This window comes from Typopeltis vanoorti, chromosome 3 (assembly GCF_054136105.1).
Source record: "Typopeltis vanoorti isolate ZY-2024b chromosome 3, IOZ_Tvanoo_1.0, whole genome shotgun sequence".
NCBI classification, from domain to species: Eukaryota; Metazoa; Arthropoda; class Arachnida; order Uropygi; family Thelyphonidae; genus Typopeltis; species Typopeltis vanoorti.
In genome coordinates this window covers 53,604,980-53,618,921 of record NC_143551.1, presented here as the reverse complement: position 1 = coordinate 53,618,921, position 13,942 = coordinate 53,604,980, and the positions used below count along the sequence as shown (strand labels likewise).

Sequence of the window (13,942 nt, the reverse complement as noted above, 5' to 3'; positions counted from 1 at the left end):
GATTTCTCCACTACACCTGCCCAATCACCTTTATCACCGCTTACCACATACATCTGCTCAGTCTCAACTTCCCCACCAACATCGCAATATAGTCCATCTTCATGCACACATTCACTCTCACGTCCAACATTCACTCTCTCTATGCCTTGACTTCATGAGAATTTGCATAGCTTCCTTATAAGGAAGGTGTAAGGATTAGATTTTTTTATGGAGAATGGTTGGTGAGTGGATATCATTGCTTGAGAGTGTGGTTATTGAAGAAACAGTGAGCTTAAGAATTGGTTTGATGAGTTATATTCATGATAGTGGACCTTCCACAAGGAGTCTTTTGACCTCATGGAGATCTGATGATGATGATATTAAAAAAAAAATAATATTAAAGTTTAAAAGACAGAATGTTCAATGGATGATATCACTCTTGTTTGTTTTAAACCCGACTTTACTAAACATTTGCACAAAAATTTGTCATGTAAATGAAAAAGAGTTAAAATATTAAGTAGTAGATAAACAGAGATATATCTATGCTATATTATACTCAGTTTATTTTATCACAATAGTGTTATTATGATCCATAAAATGTATAAGTTAGTAATGTTTTCTTTTATGTTCTGATCTAAAACGTAGGAAAATCTCTTATGTTTTAATTTTTTTGCAGTGGTTATGGTTCCATGAAAACCCAGATCTCAGAACCAAGTGTAACTCCAGAATGGAACAAGACATTTATATTTTCAGAAATTGGTTCAGAGGAGGTATGTGTTATTCGGCATAGGTTTCAATGATTGTTTATTATGATGTGCACTGTGAGTTTTCTATAATTAGAATTGCTCATATAAAGGCAAATATAACAAACAGCTCACTTAATTATTAGTATTGAGTACACACTATTAATGTTTTGTTTATCAAACAAATAATAATAATGATAATAATAACTTTTGCCAAGTTGAACCAACCAATGTAAAATCCCCCCCCCTCCCAATTCCAGATACTTCTGGGACATTAATGAGCACTTAAGAAGCTACATTCAATATACTTTTTTCATTCTCCCACTCACTTTGCCCATCAAGGAATGCCTGCATCTACTCTGCTGTTTCTTCCCTAAAAGCTCTATTTTCCTTGAAACTTCCATGCTCTCACTGAACAACACTTTCTCAAGAAATACCAATCCATTCAAATGCAAACCATAAGTCCTTTCATCCATCAACTCGCTCAGCACATTCACAAATTCCACACTATTCCTGATGCACAATGTATGCATTGACTTATTTACTATCATGGCCCTTCCTTTATTGTATTTTATTATATTTTATTTTTATTATTATTTTATTTTTTTTTTTGAATTTCCTAATTTCATAAGCAGTTGTTTAGAAGTGTTAAGATTTTATATGATTATCTTATTTTTACAGGTTGTAGAAAAGTTGCTACAGATCTCAGTGTGGGATCATACACAGGTGGGCAGCAATGTATTCCTTGGGGAAGCACAGATTCCGCTACGTAAAGTCGATCTTCTCAACTGCTTAGAATGGTATACATTATCTAGCCATCAACCAGGTCATAGCCTGCTGTCTCCAACCCATAAAAATGCACCAGCTTCTATTCCTCCTGCCACATCACATGATGTTTCCCGTCGAATGCTGAAAAATGTAACTAGTGAATTTGCCCACTCACAGTCACTGTGTGGTGAGTAGATTAGAAAGCAAATAACATGCATTAATTTCTTGATTTCCTCAAATTGAATTCCATGATAATCATGTATTTTCCTGATATTTTCCAGTTAAGTTTAGAGAACAGCACCATTATCTGTTCTATAAATGTCCTTTCGATATAAAAGTTAAGATACATTATGATGAGCTAGAAACACTTGTTTCTCTTCCATTGTAAAATCTGAAAAGGCACAAAGTTTGAGAGATTATATATAACATTGATGAATTAGAAACATGCAGTAATTCAAACATTCCAGTTCTAGCAAGCCATTGCAGAGATATTTTTTAGTCACTTACTCTATATAAATTTGGAAGGAAGGTTATAATGATTCTGTAGGGTCTTTCAAATACACACACACACACACACCTTACTTTGCTTGAAAAAAAGTCAACAAACACCCCTAAGGGCAAGGTGCATTGTGCTATGTAATGAGTCACATGTTTGTAGCCGATATAAATTGCAGGAATATGATACTCTCAAACACTTGAGTTTCCTCATGCAACTGTGTCTGTGTGAAATGACTGCGAGATGGAAACTGACGAAGTTTGAGAGAGGTGTTGTGATAGGATGCCATGTTGCAGGCCTCCATCTGTTTGGCAAATTGTTGACAAATTAGACCATCTCAGTTCAACAATCAGTGATACCATAGTAAGATAGATGCACAGGGAGTCAACAGCAGGTGCTACCTGCAGTGAATGACCAACACGCTCACCAAATGTGACTGTAGAGTGCTATGAAGGATTACATGCAAAAACTGCCATTCATTGAATGTGGAGTTCTGGGCATTAATTACGACACAAATCTGCATGAAAACATTCAGAACTGAGGCTTACAACATGGGTTTTCATGGTGGGACCGCAATATGCAAGTCCCACATTAACCAACATGCAGCATCGTCTTCAGCAGTGCAAAGAGCTCTTGTACAGTGGGACGTGGAAGTTTGGAAAACTGTGTTATGGAGTGATGAATTATGCTACACCCTGTACCAAATTGATGGTGGGTGTGGTGGATGCTTGATGAAAGTCTTACTTGAGTGCATAGCCTCACCTATGAAATTTGGAGTTGGTGGTGTGATGGTATGGTCCTGTTTTTCCCTGGTTTCGCCTCAGACCTCTGTTTGTGGTGTCACATACATTGAACTCTGAGAGGTATCTAAACATTCTGGACAATGCTTCCTACTTTGTGGCATTTCTACACAAATGCCACATTGTGTAGAAACAATGTGCCATGTCATAAGGCTGCTGTTGTAACTGCATGGTTTTGTGGAGATGAATGTCACCACACTTGGCTGGCCTCCACAGAGATTTGATCTCAACTCTATTGAACATCTTATTATGTTATCTCGTTACATGCCTACAGGAAGAATGGTTCGAAATTCCCATTGATTGCAATCATTCCCTTGTGGAAAGTATGCCCTGTAGCATTGCAGAGAAAGGAGGTCTTCATCTTATTAAGGTGGGCACCATGGCTGTTTGTTCCTCATACTATGGTGTTCCTTGACTTCTTTCTAAACATTGTAGATACAGGGTGGCCATAATTAAAGAGGAAGTGTTCAGAAGCCCTGTAGCAAAAAATTTATTAGACAAATTTAACCAAACTTGGTGTAAATATACTCTGAAACATAGGGTTTTGATTTATAGAAAAAAAAAAGTATACAAAATTCTGCCACCAGCAGACCAATGGCACTAGAATTGTGTGATATTTGCATAATCTCACTATTTGTACTGATGAGGTGGTGGATATAAGGAAGACGAAAACATACTTGCATCATTTTGATAAGAATGAAGTGGTATGGATCTCACCTTACCTGAATGTGTGTTGCTAGTCAAGCTTTAATATCAACAACGCGATAATGCTAATGCTGTGCTTTGAGAATTCTGGAATTTGAAGGATAGGAGAAAAGGTCCAATGGCAATAACTAATCTTAGAAAAATGATTTTACGACTTGAAAATAGTGAATCTTTATCAGTGAGGTCAGAATAAGGATGCAAATGGATTATTCTTCAACAATTTGAAGTTGCAACTGCCGTCATGGAACACAGAATGAATAATGCACAAGGGTACAGAAGTGCTCGGGCAAGCAACTTGAAGTGCCATACTCAACTGTGTGGAAAATCCCATGTGAAATGCTGAGGTTTTTCCCCTACAAGATCTCTCATACTCAAGCTTTGCTGATGCAAAAACTTGACTGCAGTTTTCTCTGATGTTCTTAGTTCAAATGGAGGGGGATGATGCCATGGCCATGAAAGATCTTGTGGAGTCACGAGGCACATTTTTATCTGAATGGTAGTGTTAACTCACGCAGTTGCTGCATTTGGACTGTGAATAACCCTCACTTGTTCTATCAGATCCCTTTACACTTACCGAAAGTCACAGTGTGGTGTGGTTTCACTGTCATTTATTATCAGTCTGTACTTTTTTTTTTTTGAAGAACTTTGCCCGCCAGGACTTGTACTGTCTTTGAACTTTGCCTGACTGACTTGTACTGTCTCTCTGCTGTTAGGTTTCGAGAGACGCTGCACTTTGTTGTTTCGAAACTGCAGCAGTGAAGATGCTTCGACTCTACCATATTCATGCAGGATGGAGCACCACCACCACCACCTCACATTAGAATGCTCGTACAGTAAATGTTACAAAAACACTTCACAGAACACAGCGTGATTAGTCGTGCATTTCCCACAGCATGGCCACCTCGTTTGCCAATTTCAATCCCTGTAACTTTTGGTTGTAGCCATCTGAAATGCATGGTGTATGAAGAACATGTTCCTGATTTACCAACCTTGAAAGACAGAATAATGCAGCATGTGAGGAAAATCAATGCAGATCTGTTGCATTCCGCTGTAGAAAATGTCATTCACAGAATGCAGTTCATTCAAACATCTGAAAGGAGGACATATTGAACCACATTTGTAAGTTATATGAACACGAAAATCGATTTTCGTGTTCATATAACTTTTTGTACTATTTTTTATCATCTGTAAATTTTATCTTGTTTTATAAATTAAATTTAAAAAATTAAAAAAACTTATAAATATTATCTAGTTTTTATCTTCTGCTGGCCTGGTTGGCTGAGTGGCTAGCATATCCACTCTCCAGCCAAAAGGCTGCAGGTTCATGCCTACTGTGGGCATTGATGTTTGTGATTGTCTGTGGAAATACTAGTGGTGGTGCTGGTGGATGGTAGATGGCATTAGTTGTAGTTGGTGGAATGAGTGGTGGAGACAGAGAGTTTTAGAGTAAGTGCCCTCCCTCCCTCGATGAGTCTTTGGACTCCTTGGAGGTGTCATATAATAATAATAAATAAATACCCCATGTTCCAGAGTGTATTTATACCACGTTTGGTTGAATTTTGTCCAATACATGTTTTGCTACAGTCTCTGAACACCTCTTCTTTAATTATGACCACCCTGTATATATATATATATAATAGGACTCTAAGAGCTATAAGAGCTATAATAAATATAGTTTAATCCTTTATCCAAGTGTGAGCAAACAAAGTTTGCACCTGAAAATATCTTCAGGACTGAATATGATGTACAAGTGGCAGTGACAGCTAAGAGGAAGGCAAAGCAGAAGTGGGATGAGTCAAGAGTGGAAGAGGACAGAGAGGTGTACAAAGAGAGAAAGCAAGAAGCCAAGAGAGTTGTGGCACAGGCGAAGGCCATGGCATATCAAGATCTGTATGATCAATTAGAAACGAAGGAAGGACAGAGAAAAATTTACCAACTAGCAAAATGTAGAAATAAAGCAGCTAAGGACATCTTACATGTGAGGCAGATCAAAGATGCTGAAGGAAGAGTATTATGGAGGGATGTGGACATAAGAAACAGATGGAAAATATACTTTGAGGGACTTCTGAATGAGGAAAATGCAAGGACTCACAGAGGAGATGGGCAGCCTTCTGAGGGGATGGTGCAGAACATCAGTAGAATGGAAGTGATGGAGGCCATGAAGAGGATGAGGAATGGAAAAGCGGTGGGCCCCGACAGAATTCCAGTGGAGGCATGGAAGGCACTGGGGGAAGAAGGAATTGACCTGCTGTGGGACCTGTTCATGAAAGTTTTCCAACAGGAAAATATACCCGAGGAATGGAGGGAGAGTACTCTTGTTCCCATCTACAAGGGTAAAGGGGATGCACAAGACCGTAAAAATTATAGAGGAATAAAGTTGATGTCCCACACAATGAAGATCCTAGAAAGGGTTCTTGATGGTAGATTGAGGGAGGAGGTGGAGATTGCAAAGGAACAATTTGGCTTCATGCCTGGTAGATCAACAACAGATGCTATCTTTGGGTTACGACAGATGATGGAAAAATATCGAGAGAAACAAAGGGAGCTACATCTGGTATTTATTGATCTGGAGAAAGCATACGATAGAGTGCCAAGGCAAGAAGTCTGGAGGTGTCTGAGGGAGAAGAAGGTGCCAGAGAAATATGTCAGGTTGGTGCAGGAAATGTACAGAAATGTGAAGACAAGTGTTCGGACCTGTTTGGGACAGACAGAAAGTTTTCAAGTAACAGTTGGCTTACATCAAGGGTCAGCATTAAGTCCGTTTCTGTTTAATATTGTGATGGAGGTGGTAACAGAGGAGGTGAGAGAAGATGCACCTTGGACAATGTTGTATGCAGATGACATCTTGCTGTGTGTAGATTCAAGAGAAGAAGCGGAAACTAAACTGGAAAGATGGAGAAAAGTACTGGAAGAGAGAGGTATGAGACTGAGCAGAAGTAAGACAGAGTATATGTGTTGCGCAGTGGGCGGTGGCCAGGAGACAGACCTGGAGCTGGAAGGAAATGTCATCAGGAAGGTGAGAGACTTTAGATACTTAGGTTCAACAGTGGAAGAAGATGGAGGAGCTGAGAAGGAAGTGGGATGCAGGATACAAGCAGGTTGGAGGAACTGGAGGGAGATGGCTGGAGTGTTATGCCATAAGAGGTGCCGATCAATCTGAAAGGCAAAATTTATAGGACAGTAGTGAGGCCAGCTATGACATATGCTATAGAAACTGTGGCCCTGAGGAAAAATAACATTAGCAGGATGGAAGTAGCAGAGATGAGAATGCTTAGGTGGATGTGCGGTGTGACCAGAAAGGATCATCTGAGAAATGACTATGTCAGGGGAACAGTGAAAGTTACGAACTTAGGAGCGAAAATACAGGAGGCAAGGTTGAGATGGTTTGGTCATGTGATGAGGAGGGAGGACGAATATGTGGGAAGAAGGGTCATGCAGATGGATGTGCAAGGAAGGCGGAAGCGTGGACGGCCAAAGAAGAGATGGAGGGAGCTGGTAGAAGAGGACTTGAAGATGAAGAACTTGGATGTGGTGACAGCCCAAGACAGGAAGGTGTGGAGGAGACTCATAACAAACAGTGACCCCACTTAAGTGGGAGAAGCTGCAGAAGAAGAAGAAGAAGAAGAAGACTACCTTACCAGGGTAGGTAGTACAACACCAGGCAACTCGTAGCAAAGGTAGAGCAAGCTACTAGGAGCAAAAGGTGGCACACCTTTTGGCAATTCCTATAGGTAAAGATGACCTCACTATTGCTTCTGCCTGGTATCTCCAACTCTGGGCCTGGCTCCCACTGAAGAGACCCAATAAAGGAATAACATTATACATATCCGCAAGGACGTGTTTTGCATTATGGGAGATACTGGGATAGGAGTGTTGGTAGTTTGCTCCACCTTTGCTACGAGTTGCCTGGTGTTGTACTACCTACCCTGGTAAGGTAGTACAACACCATATTCAGTCCTAAAGATATTTTCAGGTGCATACTTTGTTTGCTCACACTTGGATAAAGGATTAAACTAAATTTATTATAGTCTAACCAAGTAAAAAATAAACTTTCAACATCTTTCTCTAAATCCAGAGTAATTTAATAAAAAAGGTGGCACACCTTTTGCAACTCCTATAGGTAAAGATGACCTCGCTATTGCTTCTGCCTGGTATCTCCAACCCTGGGCCTGGCTCCCACTGAAGAGACCTCAATAAAGGTCGAAACTAGTCTGGGTAGTGGCCAATCCCTTAATGCATAACATTATACATATCCACAAGGACATGTGTTTTGCATTATGGGAGATACTGGAATAGGAGTGTTGGTAGCTTGCTCCACCTTTGCTATGAGTTGCCTGGTGTTGTACTACCTACCCTGGTAAGGTAGTACAACACCATATTCAGTCCTGAAGATATTTTCAGGTGCATACTTTGTTTGCTCACACTTGGATAAGGGATTAAACCAAATTTATTATAGTCTTACCAAGTGAAAAATAACTTTCTAAGAGCTATGCAAAAATGAATACATGAATATCTTTGTTCTTGTTCTCATTTCAATAGCAAAACATATTTGCATAATGTGATTGCAGAATATTTATAAAACTTTTGATTACACTATATCTGACATGAAACCATTTCCAGTTAAATAGTGTCATTATAAAAACATAAACAAGTGCAGAAAGAATTTTTCACTATTAATGTATATTTTATTTGGATATTATGAATGGGTATGAAATCTTGTGTTTTTATTGCAATTTTAGTAATAAAAAATGCAAGATCTCATTGATAACTGCTGCACCTGAATTGGAGATAGCTGCCCCCCCCCCTTTAGTTTTGTATTCAGGATTATTGCAAAATGAGTGAAGGTTTGAGTTTATTTACTTAATGAGTTTCCATGTAAAATTTGGTGTAATAAATATCTTGTTAAATATTCTTTCTGTGTAACAATAAAAATTAATTTAATGTTGGATATTATTATATGGGTATTTCCATCTAGTTGAAAGACACATTGCAGGAAACCACACTTACCATTATTCACAAAAAATACCTAACATTACCTCTCTTTAAACTTATTCACTGTCAAGGGCACTCACAACCCTTCATAATCACACTCTTACACAACTTCCAGGAGTGACCCCTCATTTTCTCCCAACTCATCATGTATTAAAATTTTTCTGTTATATCAATCTTGATATAGCAGATATAATAATTGATATAATAATGATAGAAACTTATAAGTTTTTATCATCATCATCATCATTATTATTAAGAGGGGCCTCCAGGGAGTCACAGACTCATTGAGGGAGGCCACATAGGCCACTTGCACTCAGAACATCCAATGGCAATCCATTCCAATCATGCACTACCATATGAGAGAAAAATCTAGCCCTTACCCCCTTCTTAGCAGCATTCATTCTCAGCTTCCAAGGATGCCCTTTTGTCCTTTTTCTCACCCTCCATAAATTGAAAAATTCCATCAACTGAAATCCTGTATGACCCTTTCAGAAGTTTGTAAGTCTGAACCATATCATCCCTCTTTCTCCTGTTTGCTAGTGTCTGCAGTCTACAAATTCTCAATTTGTCTTCATAATCAGCATTTCACAATCCTGATATAATTTTTAACACTCTCTCCACTATATCAGAATCACAAAGGAGACCAGACCTGCACACAATAGTCCAAGTGAGGTCTTATCAAGGCCCCATTGAACTGACATCCATTTGTAAAGATGCAAAAATGACATCCTTATCTTTACATGTGAACATTCATTTGAGCATTGCAGTTATCTTTTGAGTTGTATTTGCAATCTTTGCTACATGGCTCTTGAACTTCAACTTCCTATCTACTAAAACTCCAAGATCCCTAGCCTCATCAGTTTCTTCTAGCATAATTCCACCAATATAGTACGACATTGGATTATTCAAATTAAGTGGATATTGAATCCAACATTATTTCAAAGCTGAATAGAGAAACTACAAGAGTTTCGTGCCGAATTTATAGAAACTATAAAAGTTTTGGCAGATCCAAACGTAAGCCAACCTTTCATGACAGGTGTTGAAAATTTATTTTCAACACCAAAAGGTTTATCACCAAAAGGTGATAAACCTTTTGGCAACTCCCATAGGCACAGATGACTTGCTACTGCTTCTGCCTGGTATCTCCAGCTCTGGGCCTGGCTCCCACTGAAGAGACCTCAATAAAGGTCGAAACTAGTCTGGGTAGATGGCCAATCCCTTTAATGCATAACAGTATACATATCCACATAGGAAATGTGTTTTGCATTATGGGAGATACTGGGTTAGAAGTGCCTGGTAGCTTGCTCCACCTTTGCCACGAGTTGCCTTGGTGTTGCACTACTTACTGGATAAGATAGTACAACACTATATTTAGTCCTGAAGATATTTTCAGGCGCAAACTTTGTTTGCTCTCACTGGGATAAAGGATTAAACTAAATCTATTACTTTCATGACAGGGGCAACTCGTGGTAAAGGTGGAGTAAGCACTGATCACTCCCCTTAGTATTTCCTATAATGTAAAGTACATCTCCTTGCAGACATGTATGATGCTATACATTTGGGGGGGGGGGGGGGCACTACCCAGACCGGTTCATCCTTTGTCGAGGTCTCATCAGTGGATAGGTAGACCCAAATGTAAATACCCAGGTTGAAGTGATGCAGAAGTTATACTTTACTATACGAATTGCCAAAAGGTGTCACATCACAAAAGGTACCAAGAATTACTGAAATAAAGAGCCAAAAGGTTTCACTTCAGCGATGCAAAATTATTCAAATTAAGTGGATATTGAATCCAACATTATTTCAAACCAAATAGAGAAACTACAAGAGTTTCGTGCCAAATATATAGAAACTATAAAAGTTTCGGTGGATCCAAACGTAAGCCAACCTTTCATGACAGGGGAAACTCATGGTAAAGGTGGAGTAAGCTCTGATCACTTTCCTTAGTATTTCTCATAATGTAAAGCACATCTCCTTGTGGGCATGGATATTTAATCCTGCCAGAGTGAATGACTTTATATTTACTGACATTGAACTGACATCCATTTTCCAGTGCCCACAATTCCAGCCTATTCAAATCATTCTGAAAGTACTGCATGTTAGCAGCATTCCTGATTACCCTACCCATCTTTGTGTTATCAGCAAATAGCTGTATGCCACTTGTCAAATCCTTCCCAATATCATTAATGTACAGGTGGAATAACAGTGGGCCAAGCATTGATCCTTGTGGTACACCACTGGTTACCTTGTGTCCGCATGGTTAGCGTAGTGGCTTTGTGCTTCGCAACCATATCTGGGGAAGGAGTGTCCTGGGTTCGATTCCTGTTGCCGAAATGAGGAACTTAAGGATCTTCCTCAGCCATAGCCAAATTAGCCGGTCTTGGGCGTGGACAGCAGGATTCCCCCCCCCCAGTTTATCTGGGAGTTTTCATCCCGCAAGCAGGCAAACTGGCCTCGTGAACACACACACAGATCTACAGCCATAAATACTTAACCTCCCCCCCCCATGAGGGGGCTCAACTCACCCCAATAGGGATGGGGGAGACAAGGGAGGAAACTCCATATGAATAAATAAATAAATACTGGTTACCTTAAATCTTGCAGACTCACATCCCCCCATATACTACTTTTTGATATCTTTCAGTCCGCCATTCCATGCTAATCCAAATTCTGTAATCCGAACCCATATTCTGCAATTTATGTAACAGTCTACCATGCTATATTCTGTCAAAAGTCTTAACAAAATCCAAAAGTAACATGGTATATCCATTCCCCTTGTCTAGTTCAATGGTAACATTGTTATAGAATGTGAGCAAATTATAAAACACGACCTTTTCCCTTAGTAAACTCGTCGTTCATTGCAAAATATAGATTCACTGTCACCCTGTTTCTGAATGAGTGCTCTAAACTGTTTTTCCAAAATCTTCACCACTCCTGAGATACTAATTGGTTGATAGTTGGATACATTAGTCTTTGCACCATCCTTATGCAATGGAATTAACTTACATTCTTTCCATTCCTGCAGAATCTTCCCTGTTTTCTAAGACTCATATTAAGCAGCCTGGTCAAAGGAATAACCTGTTCAGCTGAACACTCTTTTAGCACACATGCTGATATCCCATCAGTTCCTATTGCTGAATTCTTATTCAATTTGTGCAAGAGCTTTAATACCTCATCCTCATACACCTGAGTTTCTTCATCCAGTGAAGAGGCAGCAGTGAGCTCAATGATGCACACACCAGGTTGATAACTTTTAACAAAATGGGCACTCATTAGTTGAACAACCTCTGGACAACCCAAAGTGCACAACCTTATACTTTGCAGCACTAAATTGTCAACTATTAAGTTGATTATTAAGTTCATTATCCATTGACTACAATTTATTTAAATTATCATGCAAGATGTCTACATCACCTTTATTAATTATTGCTCTCCCCAGTTTTACATCATCAGTAAATAACTAAATACTTCCCACACTCAAATTAAACAGTAGTGGCCCTAATATAGAGCCTTGAGGCAATCCACTAGTTGCTTGCATTCTTCTAGTTTCCACACCACTATATACTACTCTCTGCTGTATATCTGTGTATCAGCCACCTCTTATCCATGTCACCAGCTTCATATTATTATTATTATTATTTGACCTCCATGGAGTCAAAGGACTCATCATGGGAAGTCTATACTCTCTTATGCCAAAAAAGCTTTTGGCATAAGAGAGTATAGACCAAAAAACATAGTAGTATATTTTTTGTATTACTACATTTTTTCCATTCACAGTTTTTTCCACACTTACCACACTTTCAGGCAATGCATTCCATTTACCAATCATTCTCCACACAAAGACCCTGCTTCTCACTCCTCTACTCACACCCTCCTTATACAGCTTTCATGGATGGCCTCTAGTTCTATCCTTGCTGCCCTCTACTCTATGAAATATCTTCTCCACATTTATCTGGTAATAACAACTCACAAACTTATATGTCCAAATCATATAGCTTCTCTATGTTCTATTTACAGAGGTTTGCAAATTGCATTCCCTCAATCCTGTGGTCTCAACTCTGCTTAACTAAAGTGATCAGATAAGATTCAGTGCACATAGCACAAGATGGCTATGGGATAGAAGCCTCAATATGTATATACTATAACCAGAACCCTAAACTCTGATCTCCTTACTATACTTTAGTTGGGAGATAATATCCTTGTAAAACTTCAGTGTTACAAAATTAAGTCCTAATTTCTTGTAAGAAAATCTCATGTCACTTACCTTAACTTTTGATAAAAGCCAGATATCCAAACTTAATCAGATTTTCATTCTTATGCTAACCAACCTTTCCTAGCATAAACACATCTCAGCCATAGCTCCTGCAGCTGCTAAAGAAACTGTGTACTTTTGTGCTCAGGCATTTGTTCTTACCTATACAACTGCTTACACTGTATAAATCCCAAATTTTCAAAACTATAGAATACTGCTTATAGATGTTTAGTTTCTTTCTTATGCCTTTTCCAGGTACTTTCATAAACAATGCTGTCTTGAATTAGCCACTATCATTCCTTCTCTTTCTTCCAAAACTGTAAGTACAAGAGCAGCTGTTAATCAACACTCATGATTCTGTGCCTTAAACTGATTCAATGTGTCTACGTTCACAACACTCAGGCAATGCATTCCACTCACCAACCTCTCTATGCAAAGAACCTACTCTTCACTCCTCTGCTCACACTCTCATTGTACAATTGCAGATATGACTGAGACATATAAGACATATAACAATCCCTGACATATAGTCAGAGATTGTTATCAAATTGACATGGAAGAGATTTTTCATAGAATGGGAGAGGTGTGTGTGTGTGGGGGGGGGTAGAACAAGAAGCCATCACTGGAAACTGTATAAGGAGAGTATGAACAGAGGCGTGAAGAGTAGGTTCTTTGCATGGAGAGTGGTTGGTGAATGGAATGCATTGCCTGAGTGTGTTGTGAATGTAGACAAGTTGAATCAGTTTAAGGCACAGTTGGATGAGCATTATATGCAATAGTGCATACCTCCCATGGTGAATCTCTGACTCCATGGAGTTCTGATGTTAATAATAATAATAAATAGCTGAAATTTATAGGACACATTGCAAGAATGGTTAATATATCTTACCTGTTTGCTGTCATATGCAGAAAGATAATGAGTTAGGATAGGAACATGTTTGTGCTTTGTACAAAGCATTGATCAGGCTTTATCTGGGCTATGATTACATATTTGGTTGGAAACACTGGGAAAATCTGAGTGTCTAAGACTGTTAGGACTGTGAAATGTTGAGTATAAGAATAGATTGAGGAAGTAAACTTTGTAGAACTTGGCAGATAGAAGGAAGAAAGTGGAACTGTTGTATAGAGTAGTTGTTAATAGGTGAACGAGAGTGATGAGTAGATTTTTTACACAGAGGGTGATAAGTGAGTAAAATGCACTTCCAGA

The 13,942-nt window shown here is 38.9% G+C and overlaps 1 protein-coding gene across 1 annotated transcript in view; it reads left to right on the top strand.

The window, feature by feature from the left end:
• The window catches only part of LOC150108157 (uncharacterized), a 280,382-nt gene that overhangs the window by 167,710 nt on the left and 98,730 nt on the right, over nucleotides 1-13,942 (top strand). Inside the window, exons 11-12 of the mRNA XM_090390420.1 lie at nucleotides 656-749; nucleotides 1,404-1,677. Coding sequence (XP_090246546.1) covers nucleotides 656-749; nucleotides 1,404-1,677 — 368 coding nt within the window. The remainder of the gene's footprint in view (nucleotides 1-655; nucleotides 750-1,403; nucleotides 1,678-13,942) is intronic.